Source organism: Syngnathus typhle, linkage group LG17 (assembly GCF_033458585.1).
Source record: "Syngnathus typhle isolate RoL2023-S1 ecotype Sweden linkage group LG17, RoL_Styp_1.0, whole genome shotgun sequence".
NCBI classification, from domain to species: Eukaryota; Metazoa; Chordata; class Actinopteri; order Syngnathiformes; family Syngnathidae; genus Syngnathus; species Syngnathus typhle.
In genome coordinates, this window is record NC_083754.1 from 1,321,357 (window position 1) to 1,343,389 (window position 22,033).

Genomic DNA, 22,033 nt, shown 5'->3' on the forward strand with positions numbered 1-22,033 from the left:
GGATGAATTGAGGTCCGATTTTTAATCTGAATGCTTTTGAACCAGCAGTTTGTGAGAGAAAGGTAGGCTAGACCTTAGACCAACTAAAGGCAGGTCTAAGTTGTGGCTCAGGCGGACCAATTCTGTGCTCATCCACAGCTGAAGTAGCAGTGTTAACAGCCAAAGACATTTGGCGCACCAGAGCAGTTCCATGTTGTTGGTCTTATTTCGCCATGTCGCTCTATCCGCCACTCTCCCTTCAGACGTTATGTACACGGAGCCAAATGGTGATGTCACAAGAAATCAGTCCATGGGGCATGGTGGTGTGCCACAATGCATTTGTGTGCTGTGTGTGTTTTTATGATTTTTTTTCCCTTAACTGACGTCCCTCACTCCATTTGAGTGGATGATTCTCGCCACCATCATTGCCAACTGCATCGTCCTGGCGCTGGAGCAACACTTGCCTGACGGTGACAAGACGCCGCTGTCCGAACGTCTGGTAAGGCCAACGCGACATTTGTTCCGTCTTCTCTCCTCAAGCCGGCCGCTACATGTGTGTTTGTCTCTCTGTCGTCAGGACGCCACGGAGATGTATTTCATTGGGATCTTCTGTTTTGAATCCGGTATCAAAATCTTGGCCCTTGGGTTTGCCTTCCACAAGAACTCGTACCTGAGGAACGGATGGAACGTCATGGATTTTGTGGTGGTGCTCACAGGGTAAGTGAGGAGCACCTAAATAGACCAGGTCAGGATCAGCCATGCTGTCTTTTCCAGTGTGTTGTCTTGTGTGTGTGTGTGCCCTTTCCTCTAATGGCCGGCCCCATCCCGAGCAAGGCAGCAGTCAGATCACAGAGCAGATCCGCAGGCAGCCAGCAGCCCGGGTAGTGAACAAATGCCACGACACTATAGTGCACGCAGAGCTGCTGTAGGGGGAGGGGGGCTCAGCATGCCAGAGCGACCACACAAGCAGGTGAAGAAGCTGGCAAACAAGACATCAATTGCCATCACATGGATGGCCCTATATATGATATGATATATAATCCACGTACATATATTCGTGTGCACGGCTGCTTTTGAACATGGTAGCGGTACTTGGCATTTCCGCCTATTTCCGGCTCTTTGATAACTAACACACAGACAGAGCGGTGTGTGCGGCGGCGGACATTTCCACTTCAAAAATTCCTTTTCCATTGGCTGCTTTCTTCACAGAAATTCAAAGACAAACACAATTAACATGATTGTGAATAGATGGGCTGTGCACTTTATTGGATGGTTGTTTGATATATATGTGTGTGTGTTGACCTGCATCAATTGCCTGAGTGATTTGGCCCTGGGAATAAAAGAGTTGTTTTTTATGCCCGCTATTGATTATTAGTCCAATTACGCTTAGTTTACAAGCCTTGGTACAGTGCAGCTCTGCACCTTCAGCTCATTTTCTATACAAGTGATGAATGAAGGAAGTGGGAAAAAAAAACAAAAAAAAGACAAGCGTCTTTCCAATGACTTTGCAATCAAATGAAAATAAATGGAAAGCTTTTGCTTTTAGTGACTATAAGGAGAAGGAGTAAAGCGTGCTGCCTAGCTATCAGTCATTGTTTTTTGGATGCTGTGAATATAGCTTGAGAGAGCATTATGGATAATGCCTTTCTTTCATAAGAACAACAAAAGATAAGTGGAGAGCGTATTTGGTCAACTCATTAGCCTCATTCAGCTGAAGTCAGCAGGAACGCAGATGGCAAGTGGGCACGGCGCGTAAGATGATGTTTTTAGAACGCTTTACATTCCCGTGAGAAGGGGCAGCAATAGCGCTTAACTCTACTCCAAATAATCAGAACTTATAAATGAAAACGTACCTTTTGTGGTGATGCCAGATGGATGTGCCTCTGATCATAATCATCATCATCATCATCATCATCATCATCATCATCATCATTGGTCGATTCATCATCTTCTGTTTGTTCTACCAGCTTTATTTGATGACCTACTTTCCAGGAGGGGAAATGATTCCCACTCAGTAGGCAATGTTTGTTCTGCTACCGGCATGTCTGTTTGTTCTGCAGGTGTGTGTGTGTGTGGCACATATGTGCAATATATTCTATCTGTATATTTAGTATACATAAGTTGTTGATGCGCAGAAAAGATAGATGGGGGGGGAAAACACCCAGACTCCTCCTCTGGCTCTGTTACCAAGGTGATGCAGAGCTTCTATCAATGAGCCAAGGTTGCAGTTGCCATGGAAACGCTTATGAATGAGAAAGGGCAGAGTAACCGTGGAGACGGCGTGAATGAGGAAGTGCCCGATCAACTTGACGTTTGTCATAGCAGAGTGTTTGTAAACGCTGTGAGATAAATATGGATTATACAAGAAATAGGAATCTATTTGGGGTTCGAAATGTCTATTGTTGCCAGCCTCTATGACATTTTGAGGCTACGTTATGTTACGTTACATCACAGTACATTATGTTACATTACATCACAGTACATTATGTTACATTACATTTATGTTACGTTACATTATGTTACACTATGTTACATTACATTTTGTTACATTATGTTACATTATGTTACACTATGTTACGTTACGTTACAGTACATTATGTTACATTACATTTATGTTACGTTACATTACATTTAAAAAAAAAAAAAGTTACACTATGTCACGTTACGTTACGCTCGAGTGACCACACAACCTGAGATTTAAAAAATGACACTCCCATAATTCAAACGTGTGCGTTACTTGCTATTTGAGCGCGTTTCCGAGCCGGACGGACTGATTCGAAGCCTTGCGGTGATTAAGCCTCTGCTGTGTCACTGGCACAGAGGAGAGTGGCAATGTGTCAGAGTGACAGAATAAGAAAAGAAAGAGGGAGAAGCGAGAAGCGAGGGATGGATGATTCACTCTGTGCGTCAGACGAGGGAGCGACTGGAAGTCTGGCGGCACAGGGGAGCATCTTTTGGACTCTGGCGCGTGCACACACACACCGTCTTGTTTACCATTCTCTATCCGCCTTCCGTTGTCGAGCGCAACATCAATTCCGCTCCAGTCTGGAAACACTATGAATAAAAAATGACTGAAACGTACAAGTCAGCATCTCGCATTTTCATCATGTGACGTTTCTCCCGCCTTTGCTTTGTCGTCCTTCTCCTCCCCATCACTCCATCTTTTTGGTTTTGGTTTTAATTTATAGCCCTTCCGTCACCCGCCCCTCCCTCTTCCCGATACACTTTGCCGTCCGGCTTCGCTTTCCACCTTTATTGATCAGCTCGGCTTCTGCGGAATTTACAGAATGGCCCGTAGTGACTTTGTATGTTTCTGCATACATGTATTCAGAAATATATTGATGATATCTGTTCCACTCTAGGATTCTATCCACTGTGGGCTCCGATTTTGACTTGCGGACCCTCAGAGCTGTCCGAGTCTTGAGGCCCCTCAAACTGGTCTCGGGTATTCCTAGTAAGTGTTGCACTGAAATGAACCGTGTTGCTTTTTTTTTTTTGGTTCGTTTCTTGTCCCTGAGATTGGTCGTTATGAAATGAAAAGAGCCAGAAATGAAAGTTCTACTGAAGGTTTAAAAATAGCACAGAGAAGTGTTTTGAATTTGGGTTTTATTCAGCTTCTTTGTTGCTCTGCATGATGCATCCAACTCAAGTGGTTCTCCTGTAGCACTCTGCTTTTTTTATTCTACTGCATGGCATAGAGACGTTTTATTTTTTACAGCTGTAAGGTTGAGTCAAATCTTAAATTGGATCTTCTAAGCGCATGAAGATTTGCAGAAACAATTCCAAAGCAGATTGCCTTTTTAAATAATCCACTTATGCATGTCATATTGGAAATTCCCATTCATTTAGTGTGCTTCTTTTTTTTTTTTTACTGAAGAACTGATGATGTGTCACAGGCTTACAGGTGGTGCTGAAATCCATCATGAAGGCCATGATTCCTCTGCTCCAAATTGGCCTCCTGCTTTTCTTCGCCATCCTCATGTTCGCCATCATCGGCTTGGAGTTTTACATGGGCAAATTCCACACCACCTGCTTCGACAATCACACAGGTACGCTCAATGGAAATATTGACTCGTCGTCTCCAGATAGATAACTCTCCATTTCAAATCCAGGGGAGATCCGAGAAGAGTTCCCATGCGGGACGGAACCTCCGTCGCGATTGTGTCCGGAGGGTACCACGTGTCGAAAGTACTGGCTCGGTCCAAATTACGGCATCACCCAGTTTGACAACATCCTTTTCGCCATCCTCACCGTCTTCCAGTGTATCACCATGGAGGGCTGGACGGAACTGCTCTACTATGTAAGTCCAGAAAGTCAAGACCTCCTGCCATAGTTTAGCTTCAGGTGGATCAATGGACTTGTTGTCCTGCTGGTGGATTGGAAGCACCTGGGATTTGGATTTTCTGGACCAAGAAATGCTATGCTATTTTTTCTTTTGCCAATTTCAAGTTTGTCGTCATCCTTGTAGCGTGCTGTTCCTTTTGCCCGGATGTGTCTCGCTCCTTGTGTCCCTCCTTCCCGTGGCTGCTCTATATTTAAAAGGACCCGTTGAGCCCAAGTTATTCTTGCAGCTGCCGGAGAGAGAGGTGATAAAAGTTTAATGGTAGACAAAAAAAAAGGCTTTGCGCTACATTGGGTGCACAGCAGCCATGCCAGCTTCCAAGTTGGGCTGAGGGAAGGGAGCGCAGGAAGCAAGGCAAGGGGCTATTAGGGCAATACGCCATAGTGGGGAAGAAAGGAGCAGCACAAGAGCTAAGCTTAAGGAGGGGCAATGTTTTTATTTTTTTTCCCCGGGGTCATTCTTTTTATTTATTTTCCCAGGGACATTGTTATTAGTAACGTGACATTGTCTTAGCATCAATGCTAGCAGTGGAAGGTCACAAACCTCTGATGACTATTTATGTGTGTGTGCGTTTCCAGAGCAACGATGCCTCAGGGAGCGCATGGAACTGGATGTATTTCATCCCCCTTATTATCATCGGCTCCTTCTTCATGCTCAACCTGGTGCTGGGTGTGTTGTCCGGGTAAGAGAGGCATGAAAAAATAAAATGCAGTTTCAAATCTTTGATTTGTGTATTTCCTCCTCACAGGGAGTTTGCCAAAGAGAGAGAGCGGGTGGAAAACAGAAGCGAGTTCCTAAAGCTGAGAAGGCAGCAGCAGATTGAAAGGGAACTCAATGGTTACTTGGAATGGATCTGCAAAGCTGGTAAATCAATTGGGACCCAAAAAATAATAGAAATCATGCCATTCCAACTTCTGAAATGAAATATTCTCACTGTTAAATATCGTCTTTGACCATTGTGGCCCGCAGTTAGTGGTGTTAGCGTTAAAGCTTGCGGCGGGGGCATCTTCTGCAAGTAGAAGATGAAGGAGGCTTGTGCAGTGCAAATTGAGGCCTTTCATCTTCTTCAATAGACAATTGACATCAAAATAAGTCCAGGATGAAAATACGTACAGGGAGGCTTGAACACAAAAGGTGGTCCAATTTCATTTGCATTGGCAATAGCAAAAGACGGATTTCAATCGTAAGCTGTCAAGACACCTTTTACTTTTTAAATCCTTACACTTACGAAATATTTGTGTTTACTTGTGTGCCTTTATTGAAAAATGGATGAATGATTCCTGTGTTGTTGTTTTTTTTTGCAGAAGAGGTTCTCTTGGCAGACGATGAAAATGAAAATGATTACGATGGTAGGAATTCTTTCTACTGTGCTCATCTATTGTTCTATTAATTACAATTAAATGTCACGTTACTCTGCAAAAGTGTGTGAACGCTGACAAGAAATGAATAGAGGGACTGATCACAGCATATCATAGCAATGAGCAAAGGCGCCCCTAGTGGCTATGAGCAGTATAGCTCTGTTTATCGGCCAAATAATGTGAATTCTCATTTCTTAGGCTTCATTAGCATTCTCAGCATTCAGACAATGAACAGAATGCAGATCAATCAATTCAATACAGGCTGCTGCCGCTGCTTTTTTTTCCAGGCTCCCGCAGGAGAGCCACCAAGAACCACAAGAGCAAAGCTGAGCTTCTCAACCCGGAGGAGGGGGAGGGAGATCTGGCAGTTGGTGAGACAACACACACACACACACACTCTCTCACAAAGTACAGGTACAGAACATACAGATCTTGCATATCGGCATCAAGCCATCTCACCTTGTCGTTCCTTTATTCCTCCTCTCATGTTCCCCTCGGCCGCGACATTGCGCTCTCCAGGTGACGCTGAGACTAACGCCGATGTGTTTCTTACCTCCTTAGCTTCGCCGTTTGCCCGCGCTAGCTTAAAAAGCTCCAAGCTTGAAGTGTCAACTTTCAAGAGGAGAGAAAGGCGCTTGCGCTTTTTAATCAGGCACATTGTAAAGTCGCAGGCCTTCTACTGGACTGTTCTGTGTTTGGTGGGACTCAACACGCTGTGTGTGGCTGTCGTGCACTACGACCAGCCGGAACCACTCTCCGATTTTTTAAGTGAGTAGATCAATGTGTGAAATACAACCTATAGAATTTATAAGATCAAACTAAATGGGCATGATTATTCAGATAAACATTTATTTGGTTTCTCATGGGGAGTGGGTGGAAATGTGTCAAGAAATGTCGAGAAAAATAAAAAATTCAAAAGTGAATTAATTGGCCCGGCACCTGGGCCCGCCCCCCCTTAGTGTGCTAATGTGATCCTTGGTCACCCATTGTCCTGGAGTCCATTTTAAGAAACTTCTTTTCCCCTGCTTCCCTCCTGTTAGATTACGCCGAATTTCTCTTCCTGGGAATATTCCTGACGGAGATGTTTGTCAAGATGTACGGTCTGGGAAAGCAGGCTTACCTCAACTCTTCTTTCAACTGCTTCGACTGCATCGTGAGTACCAAAATGTCACACAAAGGCCAGCGATGAAGTCCACCAAATTGTGAAGATGCAAGCAGCGAATGATGGCTACCGATCTGCTTTTGTTCCAAAAGGTGATCTGCGGCAGCATATTTGAAGTGCTGTGGTCTTTTATCCAACCGGGCACATCATTCGGCATCAGTGTTTTACGAGCTCTCAGGTTATTGAGGATCTTCAAGGTCACCAAGTGAGTGTCTTGTGTTGTTACTTTGGTACGGAGAGGCCTTTGTTCCAAAACACATCTAATTCTGGCTTCTATTTCTTTCCAGGTATTGGGCGTCTTTACGGAACCTTGTCGTGTCTTTGCTCAACTCCATGAAGTCCATTATCAGCTTGCTCTTCCTCCTCTTCCTCTTCATAGTTGTCTTTGCCCTACTGGGAATGCAGCTCTTCGGAGGACAGTCAGTGCACTTTTCTTCCTTTCAGGATGCTTTCATATTTCTGTTTGGCCTTTCTCTCAAAAGTCAAATCAATCTTTTCCTTTTCCCTTCTCAGGTTTAATTTTGAAAATGGAACTCCTTCAACTAACTTTGATACCTTCCCGGCAGCAATAATGACAGTGTTTCAGGTAAGCGGTGCCAGCCGAAATGATCTGGAACCTGCGGGGAGGGCAGTGCCCCAGCAGCCCACCTCTAGCTCCGCCACTGGTTCTAAAATGTTTTTGTCCATACCGGTGTCCAGATTCTGACTGGTGAAGACTGGAACATGGTGATGTACTCTGGCATTAAGTCTCAGGGCGGCGTCAACAAGGGGATGGCCTTCTCCATCTTCTTCATTGTGCTTACACTTTTTGGCAACTGTATCCTTTGCTTTGCTTGGCCGAGTCAAAAGATGCATGTGAAGAAATGATTCACTTCCTCCATTTAAAAAATGTGAAAATAAGGCCAAACGCCCCCACACGGTAGATTTCCTCTAACTCTTTCCTCAGATACTCTGCTGAATGTCTTCTTGGCTATCGCTGTGGACAATTTGGCGAACGCACAGGAGCTAACCAAGGTGCGACCCAGCTGGACGTGACCTCATCCTCATCATCAACCCTTTTTTTTTTCTCTCTCTCCTCCACTCCACTTCCTCCATTGACGTCCTTTTCATGCTTCCTCGTCTCTTTCCTGGCAGGATGAGCAAGAGGAGGAGGAGGCTGCCAGTCAGAAGATCGCATTGCAGAAAGCCAAGGAGGTAGCGGAAGTCAGCCCCCTTTCAGCTGCCAACCTCTCCATAGCAGCGTGAGTTGCAATCCCCACAAGTATATATATACGTGTCTGTGTGTGTGTGTGTGTGTGTCCAAATGTTTTTCAAGCTATTGCATTACAGGGCAATTTATACATTTGATACATAATGACATTCACTCACATAAACTTAGCCTCATAAAGGTTTAACAAGAACAGGGGAACACAGCACGAGGACTCCCAACTCGCAGTGACCTTTCCGCGTTTGATACAACAAGCTCGGCCTTTTTTTCGTATCACACGCACAATCAATGGGGACAAGTCAAAGGCGTGCGTCATGTCACATCACCCGAAATTGGCGTCGTTGTATGCGTCAGTTTGTCAGGGGGGATTTTTTATTTTACACATAAGTCTAATCTAGGTTCAATATTTTCTTTCGTTCATTTAATTGTGCGTGAAAGTGAAGGAATGGTGGATTTAATTAAAAAAAAAAAAACAGATGATATACTAATGAGAGCGTGTTTGGGTTTGCATGTCTGCATGTACCTGTGAGGTTGCATTCCAAAATGTGACGTACTCGCATAATAATGATAATAATAATAATTAGCTGAGGTGGCTCCATTTTGGAATGAAATGTTCACGGGGGTTTTTTTTGTGCCATCACGCTCACCAACTGTTTCCCTCCTCAGCAACAAAGTACACAGTGATTATCACAACGCTACTGACTCCTTACTGGACTGGTATTTATTTATTTTTTCTTTGTTTATTTCTTTCTGAATCTCTTCTGTTCAATGAGCTTACAAGAAATTTTCCGTCTCCTCCTCCCTCTGTCACTTTGTCCCATGAAGCCAAATTTGCGTTGTTGCACCTTCACGCTCGTCACTTGACCCAAATCGATGAAAGCGTGGCCACTGCTAATTTTTGTAGTCAAACTTGGTTGGCTAATAAACTCACACGTGTTGCCCCTCCATGACTTCCAAAATATTTGCATGTCACTTTTCCAACGTTGGTGTTTATTTCCACACCATCCCCCACGTATTTCCTCAGCGTGTGGTGTCAATGGCCTCCACTCATTCTCCACTCTGCTTGCTTATTCCCAGTAAGGAGCAGCAGAAGAACCACAATAAGGGAATCAATAAGTCCGTGTGGGAGCAGCGCACCAAGGAGCTGAGGAAACAGACCCTGGCGTCCAGCCGAGAAGCCCTCTACAATGAGCTGGACCCCGAAGACCGCTGGAAGGCAAGGGCAGGGAGGGAGGAACAAAACAATGTAAAGGACAAGGCAAAACAAAAAAGGCCCTTAGACTTGTGTTATCAGTGTACACAAGTAACGGCGACGTACATGTTTGATTTACGGTGGAACTTCTCAAGTCAAACCAGGTCGTCCATCGACATTGTCGAAGTCACTGGAATCTGGTCCAAAACTTTAGAAGTTCAACCAGAAATATTTTGACACTTTTTCAGCAATGCAGGTCTGAACATAGTCACCTTTTTATGCTCAGGTCAACTACTCACGCCACGTCCGACCAGATATGAAAACTCACCTGGATCGACCTTTGGTGGTTGACCCCCTGGAGAACCGCAACAACAACACCAACAAGAACACCGACAACAATCCGGACCTCTGCTTCAGCCAGAAGCATCCCGCCGACGACGGCCACGGAGCTCAAGGAGTCAAAGCTCCTCTCGAGCGAGGCGAGTCCACCGAGAGTAGGCGGAGCCGGAAAAGTACGCACCACCATCGTGGCTCCCATGCGCGCTTGGATACGACTGTCATCGCCGGGCCGGGGTCGGAAGAGAGGCCCGCTAGGCGCCATCATCATAATCGCAGCGGAAGTCGGGGGACGGGCCAGTCGGAACACCGGAAACCCAGATTGCGTCGCAAGAACGATGACGACGACGACGACGGTCGAGAAGGAAGCGGGAAAGCCGCGAGACGCAAGAGCAAGGGCGTCGACGGAGGCGGGGAGGGAGGAGAGAAGGTAGCGGCCGGTGACGGAAGCGAGAAGAGGCCCAGAAGGAATCGCCATAGCAACCAGATGGAAGGAGAAGGGAAGAAGACGTGCCAGCGTCGACGCAAGTAAGTAGAACACGCCGACGATATAAGTTCGATATTTCCCGACGGATCTCAAAAATGTGACGCCCTTTAGGGATGGGAGTGTTCTGAACCTGTCCACCACAAGGCCCATCCAGAAGAGGCTGTCCAGGCAGGACAGCGAAGATATGGACAACCTCATGAACACCAAACTGGTTTCCGGCTCCAACGAGCAGCCCGCAAATCCCGGCTTCGAATCCGCCCTGCAGCTCGCCCAAAGCGCCACAAGAGGGAGCTTAGTCCGATTGGACGGCTACGGGAACGTGGCGCATCGGCGCGCCAACAACGCGCCCCACCTGGACCACACAGTGGTGGACATGCCGGTTTTTCCATCCGCCAACGCCATCCTGCAGGGTAAGGACGGCAAGCAGATCATTTCAAGCGCCACCTTGGTCCTGACTCACAACCTCCGCCCGCCGTGTGTTTCTTTCCAACGCAGTCAATAAAAATGCAAACACCGAGCCGCTACCAGCCAAGGAGGACAAGGACGATGACGACGACGCAAAGGGAGGTGACGGGGGACCCAAGCCCATGCCCCCCTTCACCTCCATGTTCATACTGAGCACCACCAACCCGTGAGTAGGACACTTGTCTCAGCAACAGCCAGATGAAGCTTTGTAGGACTGAAGTGCTCGACTTCAAAATGGCTTTGGAGCCCTACTTGGCCTTGCTTGATGGTGGGATTTAGATTGGAATCTCAGACGGAAAGCGGATCGACTCTATTAGCGCAGCGTATTCTTGGATGGGGCGATACGGAGAACAATGAAAAGAACAACTTTGTCTCCTGTAAGGTTTCGCCGGGCCTGTCACTACATCTGCACGCTGCGCTACTTTGAGATGTGTATTCTGCTGGTCATCGCCATGAGCAGCATCGCCCTTGCCGCCGAAGACCCCGTCTGGCCCGATTCCGCTCGCAACAATGTAAGACCGTCGTTTGCTTTGACGGATCAAAGAAGGTCTAATTCCTCCCTGTGTAGGTCCTGCGCTATTTCGACTACGTCTTCACGGGGGTCTTCACCTTTGAGATGCTAATTAAGGTAAGGGGGGGGATTTGCCTTCAGCGCTTGTAGACGACTTTCTCATCATGTTCCGTCTTTCATCTCAAGATGGTGGACCTGGGCTTGGTCTTGCATCAGGGCTCTTATTTCCGTGATTTGTGGAACATCCTGGACTTTATTGTGGTTAGTGGCGCGCTGGTGGCCTTCGCCTTCACGTAAGTCCCAATGTCTCCCTTCCCGTATAATCATCCGCCGTGCCTCCTCCAAGAGCGTTTTTCCGTCCGTCTCTCACACACTGCTTCCTGTCCTTCTCCATTAAACTTAATCTCTTCTCCAGTTGACCTTTTCCTCTCTTTCCCCATCCTGTCCTTTGTAAACACGTTGGAACAGTTTCTCCTTCCTGTCTGTTGTGCAAGAGGCAATGACCACTCCGCCTAGCAGTAACCTTTTCGTGCCAGAACATTCTGGAGTGAAGCGAAGGTTATGCGGAATTTACTTTTAAGACGATTCGACACGTTGAAATGATTGAAAAGAGTGTTTGCGTCTTATCTCATATTTATTTGATGTCCATTGACAGATCAAGTGACACACATCGAAACAAAAAATATCTTTCGCCAATTCAAATCAAGATGACCTTGAATTATAAATGTAATGTGCCTTTAATGGGAAAAAAAAAAGATCTACAAATATCTCAGAGCTGCAATTTGATTCTTCAACATCATCATAGATTCTGGAATGTAGCATGACGTTCCCCTGGGGTGCTTGTTTGTGCTGATTATTTCCCGCTGCTCCGTTTGGTCGCTAGCACTATTCCGTCGCTTCGAAGCAACGTCGTGAGCGCTTGCCATCTTCTCGACATGTTGGAAGGCAAAAAGTGACGGACGGGCATTGCAGTCTCATGCCCATCCCTGATGGTGTCTTAACTCAATGGACTGAATTCAAACAGCACTCCAGAAAGGCTCTGCAATCTCATTGGAGATGTTTATCACTCCTTGAAATCAAATTAGTCTGTCTAAGGGTTGCCAGGGCGTCGGACTTGGACTAATGTGAGAATAAATAAAAGGTGCATGAGAATAACTCCCCAAAATGTCAGCCTATTTCTCCCCTCAACTGTTTTCCCCAAATATTTGAGTGTTACAGGCCTCCCTCACTTCTTTTTTGCTTTCTCTCTTTCTCATCTCATTTTGAATCCCATTCTGGTTCTACCTCCCACCCCTGTCTTTCTGTCCCTGTCCTTCTCCGTCTTTTCAATATCGTTTGGACCACCTACCAGCAGCGGCGGAGGGTAAAGTTGTCTTTTTTTCTCTCTCTCTCTCTCTGGCTCTCCTCTCTCTCTACTTTCTCAATGTTTGAGACACACATGACACTCACTACCTCTCCATCCATAACAGATAGTCTGTCCTTCTGTTTCATTGTTCACCATGGAAGAGCTCTGACCCAGATTAGTTTCCCATAAGAATGATGGATGCTTACCAAGAACTATGTAACAGCACACCCCAAAAAAAAAAAAAACTAAATGCATGGTTCAACTTACAAAAGGCTTTGGAAAGCACACATGCACGCACAGTAAACAGTTGACCTCTGTAATTAGCAAAATGTGCGCATAATTGACTTCCATTATAAAGATTTTTTTGACATCCTATATAAGTCTTTTCCACAGAACATTAAAAAAATGAACTGTACAAATAGGTGAATGCGGGGGTCTACTGTACAGCATGCACACACTCGCAAAAGCCAGCCGTGGACCATCTGGCTTCACATCTGCAAGACGCCCGGCCAGCTGCTCACACACACGTGCCGCTGCCCCTCAGGCCGCCCTCAATGACCTCTTGACCTCGTACAGGAAATTACAAAGCAAATATTTTGCGGTGCCAGTTTTGTGAGGGGTTTTTTTTCAGCACCAGAATTTTTTTTCTTCTCAATCATGTGTACTCCAAGGAAATCTCCCTAAAAGTTAGTGCCGAGGAGACGACACGATTCCATGCTTACTGAACAATGCAGTGGAAACAATCGTCCCGGCGGTTGTTTTTGACGCGTAGAAATTTCATAAGAAAAGGAGAGAGTTTGTCTTTTTTTTTTTTTTTTTACCAGTGCCCAATTGGGACTTTTTATTTTCAAATTTTTAATAGCATGACAATGACTAAACTCTCTCTGCAAACGTCCAGTTGGGGCATAGCATTTGGACTTAGCGGAAGACGCCCCGTGTCTGGCAAGGTTTCAATGCAGCATGAGTATATTGCATTCACCGTGACTTTTGACTTCCCGCGAGTCATCTTTATACAGCATTGAAATACATTGCGGACTTTGTTAGCCTTAGCATGCCGCTGTCGTTGCAGAATATCGACCCAAGTAGAGCATGTTAGATAGCGCAACACTTTACACTTGGAAATAGGCTAAAGTGTAAACCACTAGCAAACCCCGCCCGCCGCATGTGTTGCTATGTACTTAACATGACGCAGTTACTCATTGTGAGTTAACTAGGACACAAATAAGAGGAAATTGTGTCGGCCTGCTGCTATTTTGGGGGATCGGAGCGCACCTGCTGACTCTTTGTAACGCTCTGTGTTTGCACGTTCAGGGGGAGCAGCAAAGGGAAAGATATCAGCACCATCAAGTCTCTGAGGGTGCTGAGAGTGCTGCGGCCACTCAAGACCATAAAGCGCCTTCCCAAACTCAAGGTGTGTGGGTTTTGGTTTGAAACACTTGGAGTGGGATCAATCTTGTTCACGCCATCTTCTTCTTCTTCTTCTTCATAGGCTGTTTTTGACTGCGTGGTGAACTCTCTGAAGAACGTCCTCAACATTCTGATCGTCTACCTTCTCTTCATGTTCATCTTTGCCGTGGTGGCCGTGCAGCTTTTCAAGGGACGTTTCTTTCACTGCAGCGATGAATCCAAAGAATTTGAGCGGGACTGCAGGTCAGAAAATTGGCATTTTGCTCAATGTTGTATTCAAAAAGGTCAGAGGTCACATGTTATTTTGATTTTTTCTATTCGTTATCTTCTAATATGAATGATGGAAACAGATCTCGAGCGTCTGCATACGTGCTAACGCTGTCATTTGTACTCGTGCAGAGGCGAGTTTTTGGTGTACGGGCGGGATAACGAAGTGAAGGCGCAGAAGCGGGAGTGGAAGAAATACGATTTCCACTACGACAACGTGGCTTGGGCCCTGCTCACGCTCTTCACCGTCTCAACCGGAGAGGGCTGGCCCGAGTGAGTACGCGTGCAGGGTCAGGCGGCAAGTCGGAAACGTGGCGTCGTCTAAGCTCCGCCCCTTTTGTCTCAGGGTGCTGAAACATTCCGTGGACGCCACTTACGAGAATCAGGGCCCCAGCCCGGGATACCGGATGGAGATGTCCATCTTTTATGTGGTGTATTTTGTGGTCTTCCCTTTTTTCTTTGTCAATATCTTCGTGGCTCTCATCATCATCACCTTCCAGGAGCAGGGTGACAAAATGATGGAGGACTATAGTTTAGAAAAGAATGAGGTGAGGAGCGACAGAGGTTGCAGGAAAGGTGACGGCGGCCCCGAGAGCCCAACTTCATCTTTGTGTTTTATGTTTGCAGAGAGCTTGTATCGATTTTGCCATCAACGCCAAGCCTTTGACTCGCCACATGCCCAAGAACAAGCTGAGCTTTCAGTACCGCATGTGGGAGTTTGTGGTGTCGCCGCCGTTTGAGTACACCATCATGGCAATGATTGCGCTCAACACCATTGTCCTTATGATGAAGGTAAGAACCACCACATTATCATTATTTTTTATTATCTGTGACACTGATGATGTGCTCTCCTTGGGTTTTTTTTTTTTTTTAGTATGATGGAGCTTCAGATACCTACGAAGCTGTGTTGGCCAACCTCAACATTGTGTTTACCTCACTGTTCTCCATGGAATGCGTACTCAAGATTATTGCCTTTGGAGCACTGGTGAGCTAGTGTGTGTGTGTGTGTGTGAAATGTTCCTGTCAGTTATGGTTTTGCCAAATTGACACATGAGGTTTGTTTTTCTTGTTTATTGTTAAACTGGGCTATACAACAGCAAATGTTTAATGGCACTTACATGTTTAGCGGAACGACGAGCCGCAAAGCTGCTTTTAAAATAACGTCCTCCGCCGGCTGCAATAGACGAAGGCGGGCCGGGCCGGGCCGGGGCGGGGCGGGCGAGACTAATAGTCCGAGGTATAAATATTAAGGCGACAGTAGTGATAATTAGAGGCATTAGGGTGAATGACAGATATGTGGTATAAAGAGGAGCACGGATTATGAAAGCGGGAGGGGAGATTTAAGGGAGAGAGGATTTAAATCTCCCAGAACGGAGTCCAAAACGGCGCAGACGCATTACGCAGGCCTCCAGACAAATAATATCCAGGGTGAGTGTGTCTCAAGGTGCTGATAGCCTCCTTCCTGCTTGTGCGGCCCTCCGCCGCTCTAATGCACACTTTGGCTGCAGGCAAGCAAAGTGTGGGAGAGCCAGCCAGCCAAACCAGCGAGCGAGCGAGCGAGCGGAGTCGACGCCACTCGGCTCAGCCGCTTTCCCAGAAGAAATCCCCTAATTGTGCGCACGCGGGGGGAATTCAGCATTTAAGAAGGATTAATGTTCAGATAGGGCTTCGTTAATTAGAGGATGGAAAGCGGGAAACTTTTATTAAAAGTTCTTTTTTTTTCCCCTCTCTCTCTTTATCTCTCCTGTCCATCCCTGCTCACAGAATTATTTTAAAGACGCCTGGAACATTTTCGACTGTGTGACTGTTCTAGGCAGCATCACTGACATTCTGGTTACGGAACTCGGGGTAAGTAGTTCATTCCGACCCGTGACGAGAACAATAGTTGCACATTGACTTTGAATGTAAAGCAGGGGAGGGGACACGGGGGTGCTCTTGAGGCCCGTATTGTTCAGCCATGCCTGAATATGATTGAAAGGCTTATATAAATGTCCCCCGGCCGGCGCTTGGCGGGACCCGGCCGGGTAGACCACGGCGGGCGAGAGGAATGCTAATGCCCTGCCAGCTGCTTCCAGCAACGTAATAGGCAATCAAATAAGAAAGCGCCGAGCGGCGTTTGCATCTGCCACTGACTACGTTGGAACTGTAGCGCTTGCACTCAAATCGAATCGGTCTTCTCAAAAGTCATTTTTACTTTCGGAAGTTTTGGAAGTGGTTCAAATGACAACATCAGATGGTACTCAATGTCGTGTCAATGGGCTGCGGGATTCGATTTTTTTTGGGACGTTTTGCATGAAATAGATTTTTTTTTTTGTGCCGCAAAAATGAAATGAAACAATATTGCGTGCAAGTTTTGCATGACGTCTTCAGGTACAAATCCAAGTTTCTAACGATGCACCACATCATTATATTGTGATTACGTTTCATCACGCACTTATGTTGTTGTTGTTGTACTGACTATTGATTTATTTCTTGTTTTTATCTTTTTTTACATGCTTTCATTAAATCTTCCACAAACTTAATGGCGATCTGCTGTAATCTCCTCCCCCTCCCCTCCCCTTTCTGCCCTTGACCCCCAACCGATCTACTTCCTGTGCTACCGTCCAATCAAAATGCACTATGAATCCTCTGTGTCAACCCATGATAACTGGCTCTGGTTGTGTCTTCCAAACAACCCCCAAAAAATGTGCTGCTCTAAACCATGTGTCTGCAACATCTACATGTAGATGGTTTGTAATTTTTGGTTTTTTTTTGTTCTGCATCTGCTTCAATGGCATGTGGAATGTGCACGATGCAAACTCTGAATGGAATTCTCCTAATTCCTCTGCCCCTTGCAGTCCTCTTGACATTCTTTTCTTGACTATCCCATCCATACTAGTTATCCTTTACTAAGATCCGGCGTTGTAAAGGATTGAATTGTATCAACCCGAATAGATTGCCACATCTATCACATGGGGTGATTTCTTTTTTTTTTTTTTTTTTTGGATGGCTATGTATCTATCTATATACGCAGAGAGTGACTGGGAGGGCTTCTCTGGAACTTATCCATTGTGGCAGAGAGAACCAAAAGTGCATGCCGCCTTAACTTTGCATGATCCTGTCATCATATCTGGATAGAAGCTGTATCCCCATCTTTGCAATTCAAAATGGTGGAAGAACATATTCTTAAAAGCGCCAATTAGTTGTGCTTCAACCACGCTCATCTCTGATTCTTCTTTTGGTTCTTTTCCCCCACCCCATCCTACTGATGTGTTGTATTTGTTCGCCCCATGCGCATGCTCCGGACTTGCCTCATGGAATGAAAAAGAGCGTTTGTTGCCTTGAGAGAATTAGTGCATTTGGTTGTCTTTTCCTCGCAAACGCGGCGCGTCCCTGCACTTTGAACTACTCACCCGTACGACCACATTTGGATTATGAAACCCAATTTGGATGGAACCGTGTCGATTTGCCTCTTCTCTTTTTGTCTTGTTTGGTTCATGAAACGCTTGTTGGAGCCTTGCTGACTTTGGTTTGCTTTGAGTTTGAATCCTCCTTTGATTTGGTTTCCTTTGGTTTGGTACCTTCTTCTACGCCTCCCCAACTTTTCACCCGTCGCAACGGACCAATTGTAATTGGATTCCAACCCTCTCTCCCTGATTATGTGCTGTAGAATAACTTCATCAACCTGAGTTTCCTGAGGCTGTTCAGGGCAGCTCGCCTCATCAAGCTGCTGAGGCAAGGAGAAACCATTCGGATCTTGCTCTGGACCTTCGTTCAGTCCTTCAAGGTCTGTCCGCAAGCCTACGAGCCATGATAAATATTTGGAAGACTCCTAAGTGCGTTCAGATGCTTGAGTGCTTTTGTCTTTCCTCAGGCTTTGCCTTACGTTTGCCTCCTTATTGCCATGCTCTTCTTCATCTACGCCATCATTGGGATGCAGGTGGGCGGAGCATGACCTGAAAGCGAAGCGGGGATGGAAAGACTCTCTGACTTGTGATTGCGTTTGTGCAGCTCTTTGGGAATATCGCCATCGAAGAAGACGGAGAAGGTGCCATCGACCAACATAACAACTTCAGAACCTTCGTTCAGGCTCTCATGCTGCTCTTCAGGTGCCGTTCTTGAGCTTAGCTCAAATGTTTTTGTTTGGATTGTGTTTTTCAATCGGTGATTGTTTGTATTTCAGGAGCGCCACAGGGGAGGCGTGGCATGAGATCATGCTAGCATGTTTAGGGGGCAAGGATTGCGACGAGCTAGCTGGGAATCCGGAGCCCGAATGTGGCAGCCAAGTGGCTTACCTCTACTTTGTCTCGTTCATCTTCTTCTGTTCATTTTTGGTGAGTTCTCTCTCTCTCTCTTTCTCATGCATTCAACTTCCCTCCCTGAGCTGGCTTGCGTCGACACGCAGATGCTGAATCTGTTTGTGGCCGTCATCATGGACAACTTTGAGTACTTGACGAGAGATTCTTCCATACTTGGACCTCACCACTTGGATGAGTATGTCAGGATATGGGCCGAGTATGATCCTGCCGCCTGGTAAGTGATGCAAGAAAGTTTCTTTCTTTTCTGTAGCCTTAACGACGTCTGATCGGTGCTAAGCGCCAAGCCGTCGTGTCTAATCATCAATTCTTAGGCAAGGGTTTTCTCCTTTTCTGCCAAAAACGGTTGCGATGGAGGTGAGGGTAACCCAAAATGGACATGTGGTTATCTCTCTCCCTCCTCCTCCTCCTCTTCCCCTCCTTCTATGCAAGTTGTCCTTTAAATCCAATCCCAAATCCTCTCCCTGGTATCTGAATACAGCCAAAAACTTACTGTGGCAATTTGTTTTCCAAGGACCCCTTTGTCTCAGTCTACAGTTTGGACATCGACTGTAGACACGCTAAGTTTCATGGCATCTGTATTCCAATGTGTGTGTGCTCGTTACTCGTGTTGTCATGCCAATGCGCCAGACGGCAACAATATGAGGCGGACGGTAAACGGTGACTCTCGGACGGACCGCTTAAAGGCCCTGTAAAGTGAATTCACAGATTTTGATGCCGTCCGTTTTTGTCACTCCAACATGTCAAGGGGTCAACATGATGAAAATGCTAGCTGCATTCTTGCTTCTAGTTGCTATTTGATTGTCAGTTTGATTCTACTCTACTATAACCCGCCATCTTTTTATCATGGTTGAAATGGACCAGGAATGGTCAAAAGATGCTGACTTTGATTTTCACTTTACAGGGACTTTAATCCCAATCCATATTAAAACGAATCAATCTACGAGTGTGTGCTTGCGTCACCGACTTTTCTCAACCTTAACTTAATGAACGCGTCGGTCCCCGCATCCATTTTGTGATAACGGTGGTTTGAAACGGACCACTGAACCGTGTGTAGCATAGTTCGTGGCCTTTCTATTTGTTTGGTGCATTTTAGCACAGTATTTTTGTTGCGGTCAACGTATTGCAAAGTATGTTGAAATACTGTGTGAATCTTGTGCTCTTCCTCCCTCCCTCCCATGTTTTCTCTTCTTTATAAGTGTTTGTTTGTGTGTTTTCCTGTGCGTGAGCGTCTCCTAACTCCCCTGTATTCTTCTTGCAGCGGGCGCATTCATTATAAGGACATGTACAGTTTATTACGAGTTATCGACCCGCCTCTGGGCTTAGGCAAGAAATGCCCCCATAGGGTGGCCTGCAAGGTTTGACTTTCATTCAAACAAAACTTCTCAAGCACACTTGCTAGTGACAGCATCCAGGAATGGAATGAATGCTGCTTTATTGTTTTGGGGGGTTTTTTTTGGGAGAGGGGCGGGGGGTGGGGTCCTTTTTCCATTTCATTTTTTTTAATCTACTTTTCCACCATTATCAACTTGCATTCTGAAATGCTGAGAGAATGTGCGGGACAATGCAGATCACACCCTGAGATGCATGTGAAGTGCTCAAAGTGTCATAGAATACCAAAATAAGAAGGATTCTTCATTATTTGAAGGATCATCAATTTTTTCATTAGTTTTATTTTGTTGGTTAGTTGCGGCTCTAATACGGCAAACTACGGTGGCCCACTGTAGTGTTGCATTGTTCTTGGTTTGGGGGGGGTTTGGGGAAAGACAGAAACTGCATTGACACCCCTTCCTCCTCCCCCCCCCTCCCCTTCCTCCCTCCCCACGTGAGCAGGAATGGCTTGGTGCTGTCAAGCTCTGCCCTGTGCAAACACACGTTCATGTACAAAACACACACAAACCTGCTCGCCAAAGCGCTCTCGCACAAATCTAGTTGGAAAATAGTTTTCAAAGAATAACTGACTTGAATGTGATGTATGTGATGGCCCAAAAATCCCTTCAGACGCATTTTTAAAAGTGATAAGATGAATCAAACCATTTGTGAGGGGGAAAAAAGTGTGCATTGCATTTTTGAAAATAATCTGTCAAATTTGGGAATGCTTGGATTGATTTTAGGAGTGCTTCAGCACCCCCAAAAATGGGCTGGGCTAGGTTTACCTATGGCTAAATGTCATGTATTGACCTAGTATTCCCAGTTCACCTCATGTATCCTATATTCCACTGGGACTGGATTGATGGCCCTAATCTATTTACAAAAAAAAAATTTTCAAGGCCCTTGGAATTGCAATTCGGAAATCCTACTCACGAGAAGACAATCCACATACTAGATCCCAAGCATACTTGTATTCTGAAAGTAAAGGAGATGCTTTTGTGCCGTTCTCAATAACCTGAAAGTGAGAAGAAGCCTCAACAGTGTCTTCAAATCAGCCCAATAACCTTGTCTCTTTTTTTTTTTTCTTTTGGTATTTCTCCCACTCTCTCCTTCACATCATTGCTCACTTGATGGCCATTTCTAAACCTCCATCCTGTCTCTCTCTTTCCTTCTCTTTGCTTTCCTCCATGTCTTCTCTGGCTTGGTTAACGGGTTGGTGGCACTGGCTGACGGTGCAGTGGCAGGATCAGTTGCAGGCAAATGTATGACATGCTGAGGCACATGTGTCCTCCACTAGGCCTCGGGAAGAGGTGTCCTGCACGGGTGGCCTACAAGGTTAGAGAGGACCCCGCCCTAAATCTCCCATGGGGGATGAACGGGTGTGGGCAAGGGTGGGCGGGGCGCTAGAAGGTGCTAGTAAGATGGTGTAATCTTTACTGGTGTCGTTTTGTTTGGTTCTGGTTCTATTTTTTCTGTTTTGTGGAAAGTGGGGGTGGGTGGGCTGGTCATTGTTGTGGTTGTTTGTGTGGCAGTGTGGACATTTTGGGTGGAGGGAGGTAGGGAAGACAAATAGTAGCAGGTGGGCTGGCACAAGGGACGCTTGTCCACAGGAAGGAACGAAAAGAGGGACCTTCTCAGCTCGTTTGCACCATGCTGCTTGGACACACCGCAAATTGCAAAAGGGAAAGATAGTATTCCAAAAGCACCCCGCCCCTGACAGACAGGCAGACAGACAGACACATCCCACCTCCACAAAAAAAGCATGCATGTGCAGCAGTGCTTGGAAAGTCCGCCAGACTTGTGTCCTCTGACTCGTTCCTTCCTGCGGATGGGGCAAAACGCATTCATACATCCATCCGTCCGTGCGTGCGTGCAAAGAATGAGGTCGCTCGCTCGCACGCACGGAGAGACGCTACGTGTTCTTTGCTATGGTAGAGAGAGCAGAAGGGCTTGTGTCAGTGATGTGTTTTCCTCCGAGAGCCTTTGGTTGCCATACAGAAGCACTTCTTTTTCTGTCACCCTTCATGTAGCAGCGCCGAGCCCCCGAGCTGCCTTTTTTTTTTTTCCTCCCTCTCTCTCTCTCGCTCTCTCTCGCTCTCTATCTGCAAGTCCAATCGTCTCTTTGTCCTTTGGTTCTGTCGTCAATGCAGTTCTATTCTGTTTCCAGCCCCCTCCTCCTCCCCCTCTTGCTCCTCCCGCTGCTCCTCCACATCTCTGCATCCTGCCACTCACCTGCCCTTCTGCATGGCCCATCAGCGTAGCTACCTTTTCCATGAACGTGCTAATCCAAATGATCTGCACCAACACAT

The 22,033-nt window shown here is 46.2% G+C and overlaps 1 protein-coding gene across 1 annotated transcript in view; it reads left to right on the top strand.

Annotated features, from left to right (window-relative positions):
* cacna1aa (calcium channel, voltage-dependent, P/Q type, alpha 1A subunit, a) overlaps positions 1 to 22,033 on the top strand; it is a 31,458-nt gene continuing 9,425 nt past the window's right edge. The window contains exons 1-38 of the mRNA XM_061303859.1: positions 1 to 478; positions 557 to 696; positions 3,342 to 3,433; positions 3,876 to 4,028; positions 4,092 to 4,279; positions 4,900 to 5,003; positions 5,070 to 5,185; positions 5,626 to 5,670; positions 5,967 to 6,050; positions 6,241 to 6,447; positions 6,720 to 6,832; positions 6,934 to 7,046; positions 7,129 to 7,260; positions 7,355 to 7,427; positions 7,541 to 7,658; positions 7,788 to 7,855; positions 7,976 to 8,082; positions 8,715 to 8,765; positions 9,126 to 9,294; positions 9,527 to 10,104; positions 10,175 to 10,473; positions 10,559 to 10,694; positions 10,911 to 11,040; positions 11,097 to 11,156; positions 11,226 to 11,332; positions 13,696 to 13,795; positions 13,874 to 14,034; positions 14,191 to 14,331; positions 14,405 to 14,606; positions 14,686 to 14,850; positions 14,933 to 15,043; positions 15,823 to 15,906; positions 17,708 to 17,824; positions 17,912 to 17,977; positions 18,049 to 18,146; positions 18,221 to 18,371; positions 18,443 to 18,570; positions 19,615 to 19,711. Of these exons, the coding sequence (XP_061159843.1) occupies positions 386 to 478; positions 557 to 696; positions 3,342 to 3,433; positions 3,876 to 4,028; positions 4,092 to 4,279; positions 4,900 to 5,003; positions 5,070 to 5,185; positions 5,626 to 5,670; positions 5,967 to 6,050; positions 6,241 to 6,447; positions 6,720 to 6,832; positions 6,934 to 7,046; positions 7,129 to 7,260; positions 7,355 to 7,427; positions 7,541 to 7,658; positions 7,788 to 7,855; positions 7,976 to 8,082; positions 8,715 to 8,765; positions 9,126 to 9,294; positions 9,527 to 10,104; positions 10,175 to 10,473; positions 10,559 to 10,694; positions 10,911 to 11,040; positions 11,097 to 11,156; positions 11,226 to 11,332; positions 13,696 to 13,795; positions 13,874 to 14,034; positions 14,191 to 14,331; positions 14,405 to 14,606; positions 14,686 to 14,850; positions 14,933 to 15,043; positions 15,823 to 15,906; positions 17,708 to 17,824; positions 17,912 to 17,977; positions 18,049 to 18,146; positions 18,221 to 18,371; positions 18,443 to 18,570; positions 19,615 to 19,711 (5,097 nt within the window). The 5' untranslated portion in view covers positions 1 to 385. The remainder of the gene's footprint in view (positions 479 to 556; positions 697 to 3,341; positions 3,434 to 3,875; positions 4,029 to 4,091; positions 4,280 to 4,899; positions 5,004 to 5,069; positions 5,186 to 5,625; positions 5,671 to 5,966; positions 6,051 to 6,240; positions 6,448 to 6,719; positions 6,833 to 6,933; positions 7,047 to 7,128; positions 7,261 to 7,354; positions 7,428 to 7,540; positions 7,659 to 7,787; positions 7,856 to 7,975; positions 8,083 to 8,714; positions 8,766 to 9,125; positions 9,295 to 9,526; positions 10,105 to 10,174; positions 10,474 to 10,558; positions 10,695 to 10,910; positions 11,041 to 11,096; positions 11,157 to 11,225; positions 11,333 to 13,695; positions 13,796 to 13,873; positions 14,035 to 14,190; positions 14,332 to 14,404; positions 14,607 to 14,685; positions 14,851 to 14,932; positions 15,044 to 15,822; positions 15,907 to 17,707; positions 17,825 to 17,911; positions 17,978 to 18,048; positions 18,147 to 18,220; positions 18,372 to 18,442; positions 18,571 to 19,614; positions 19,712 to 22,033) is intronic.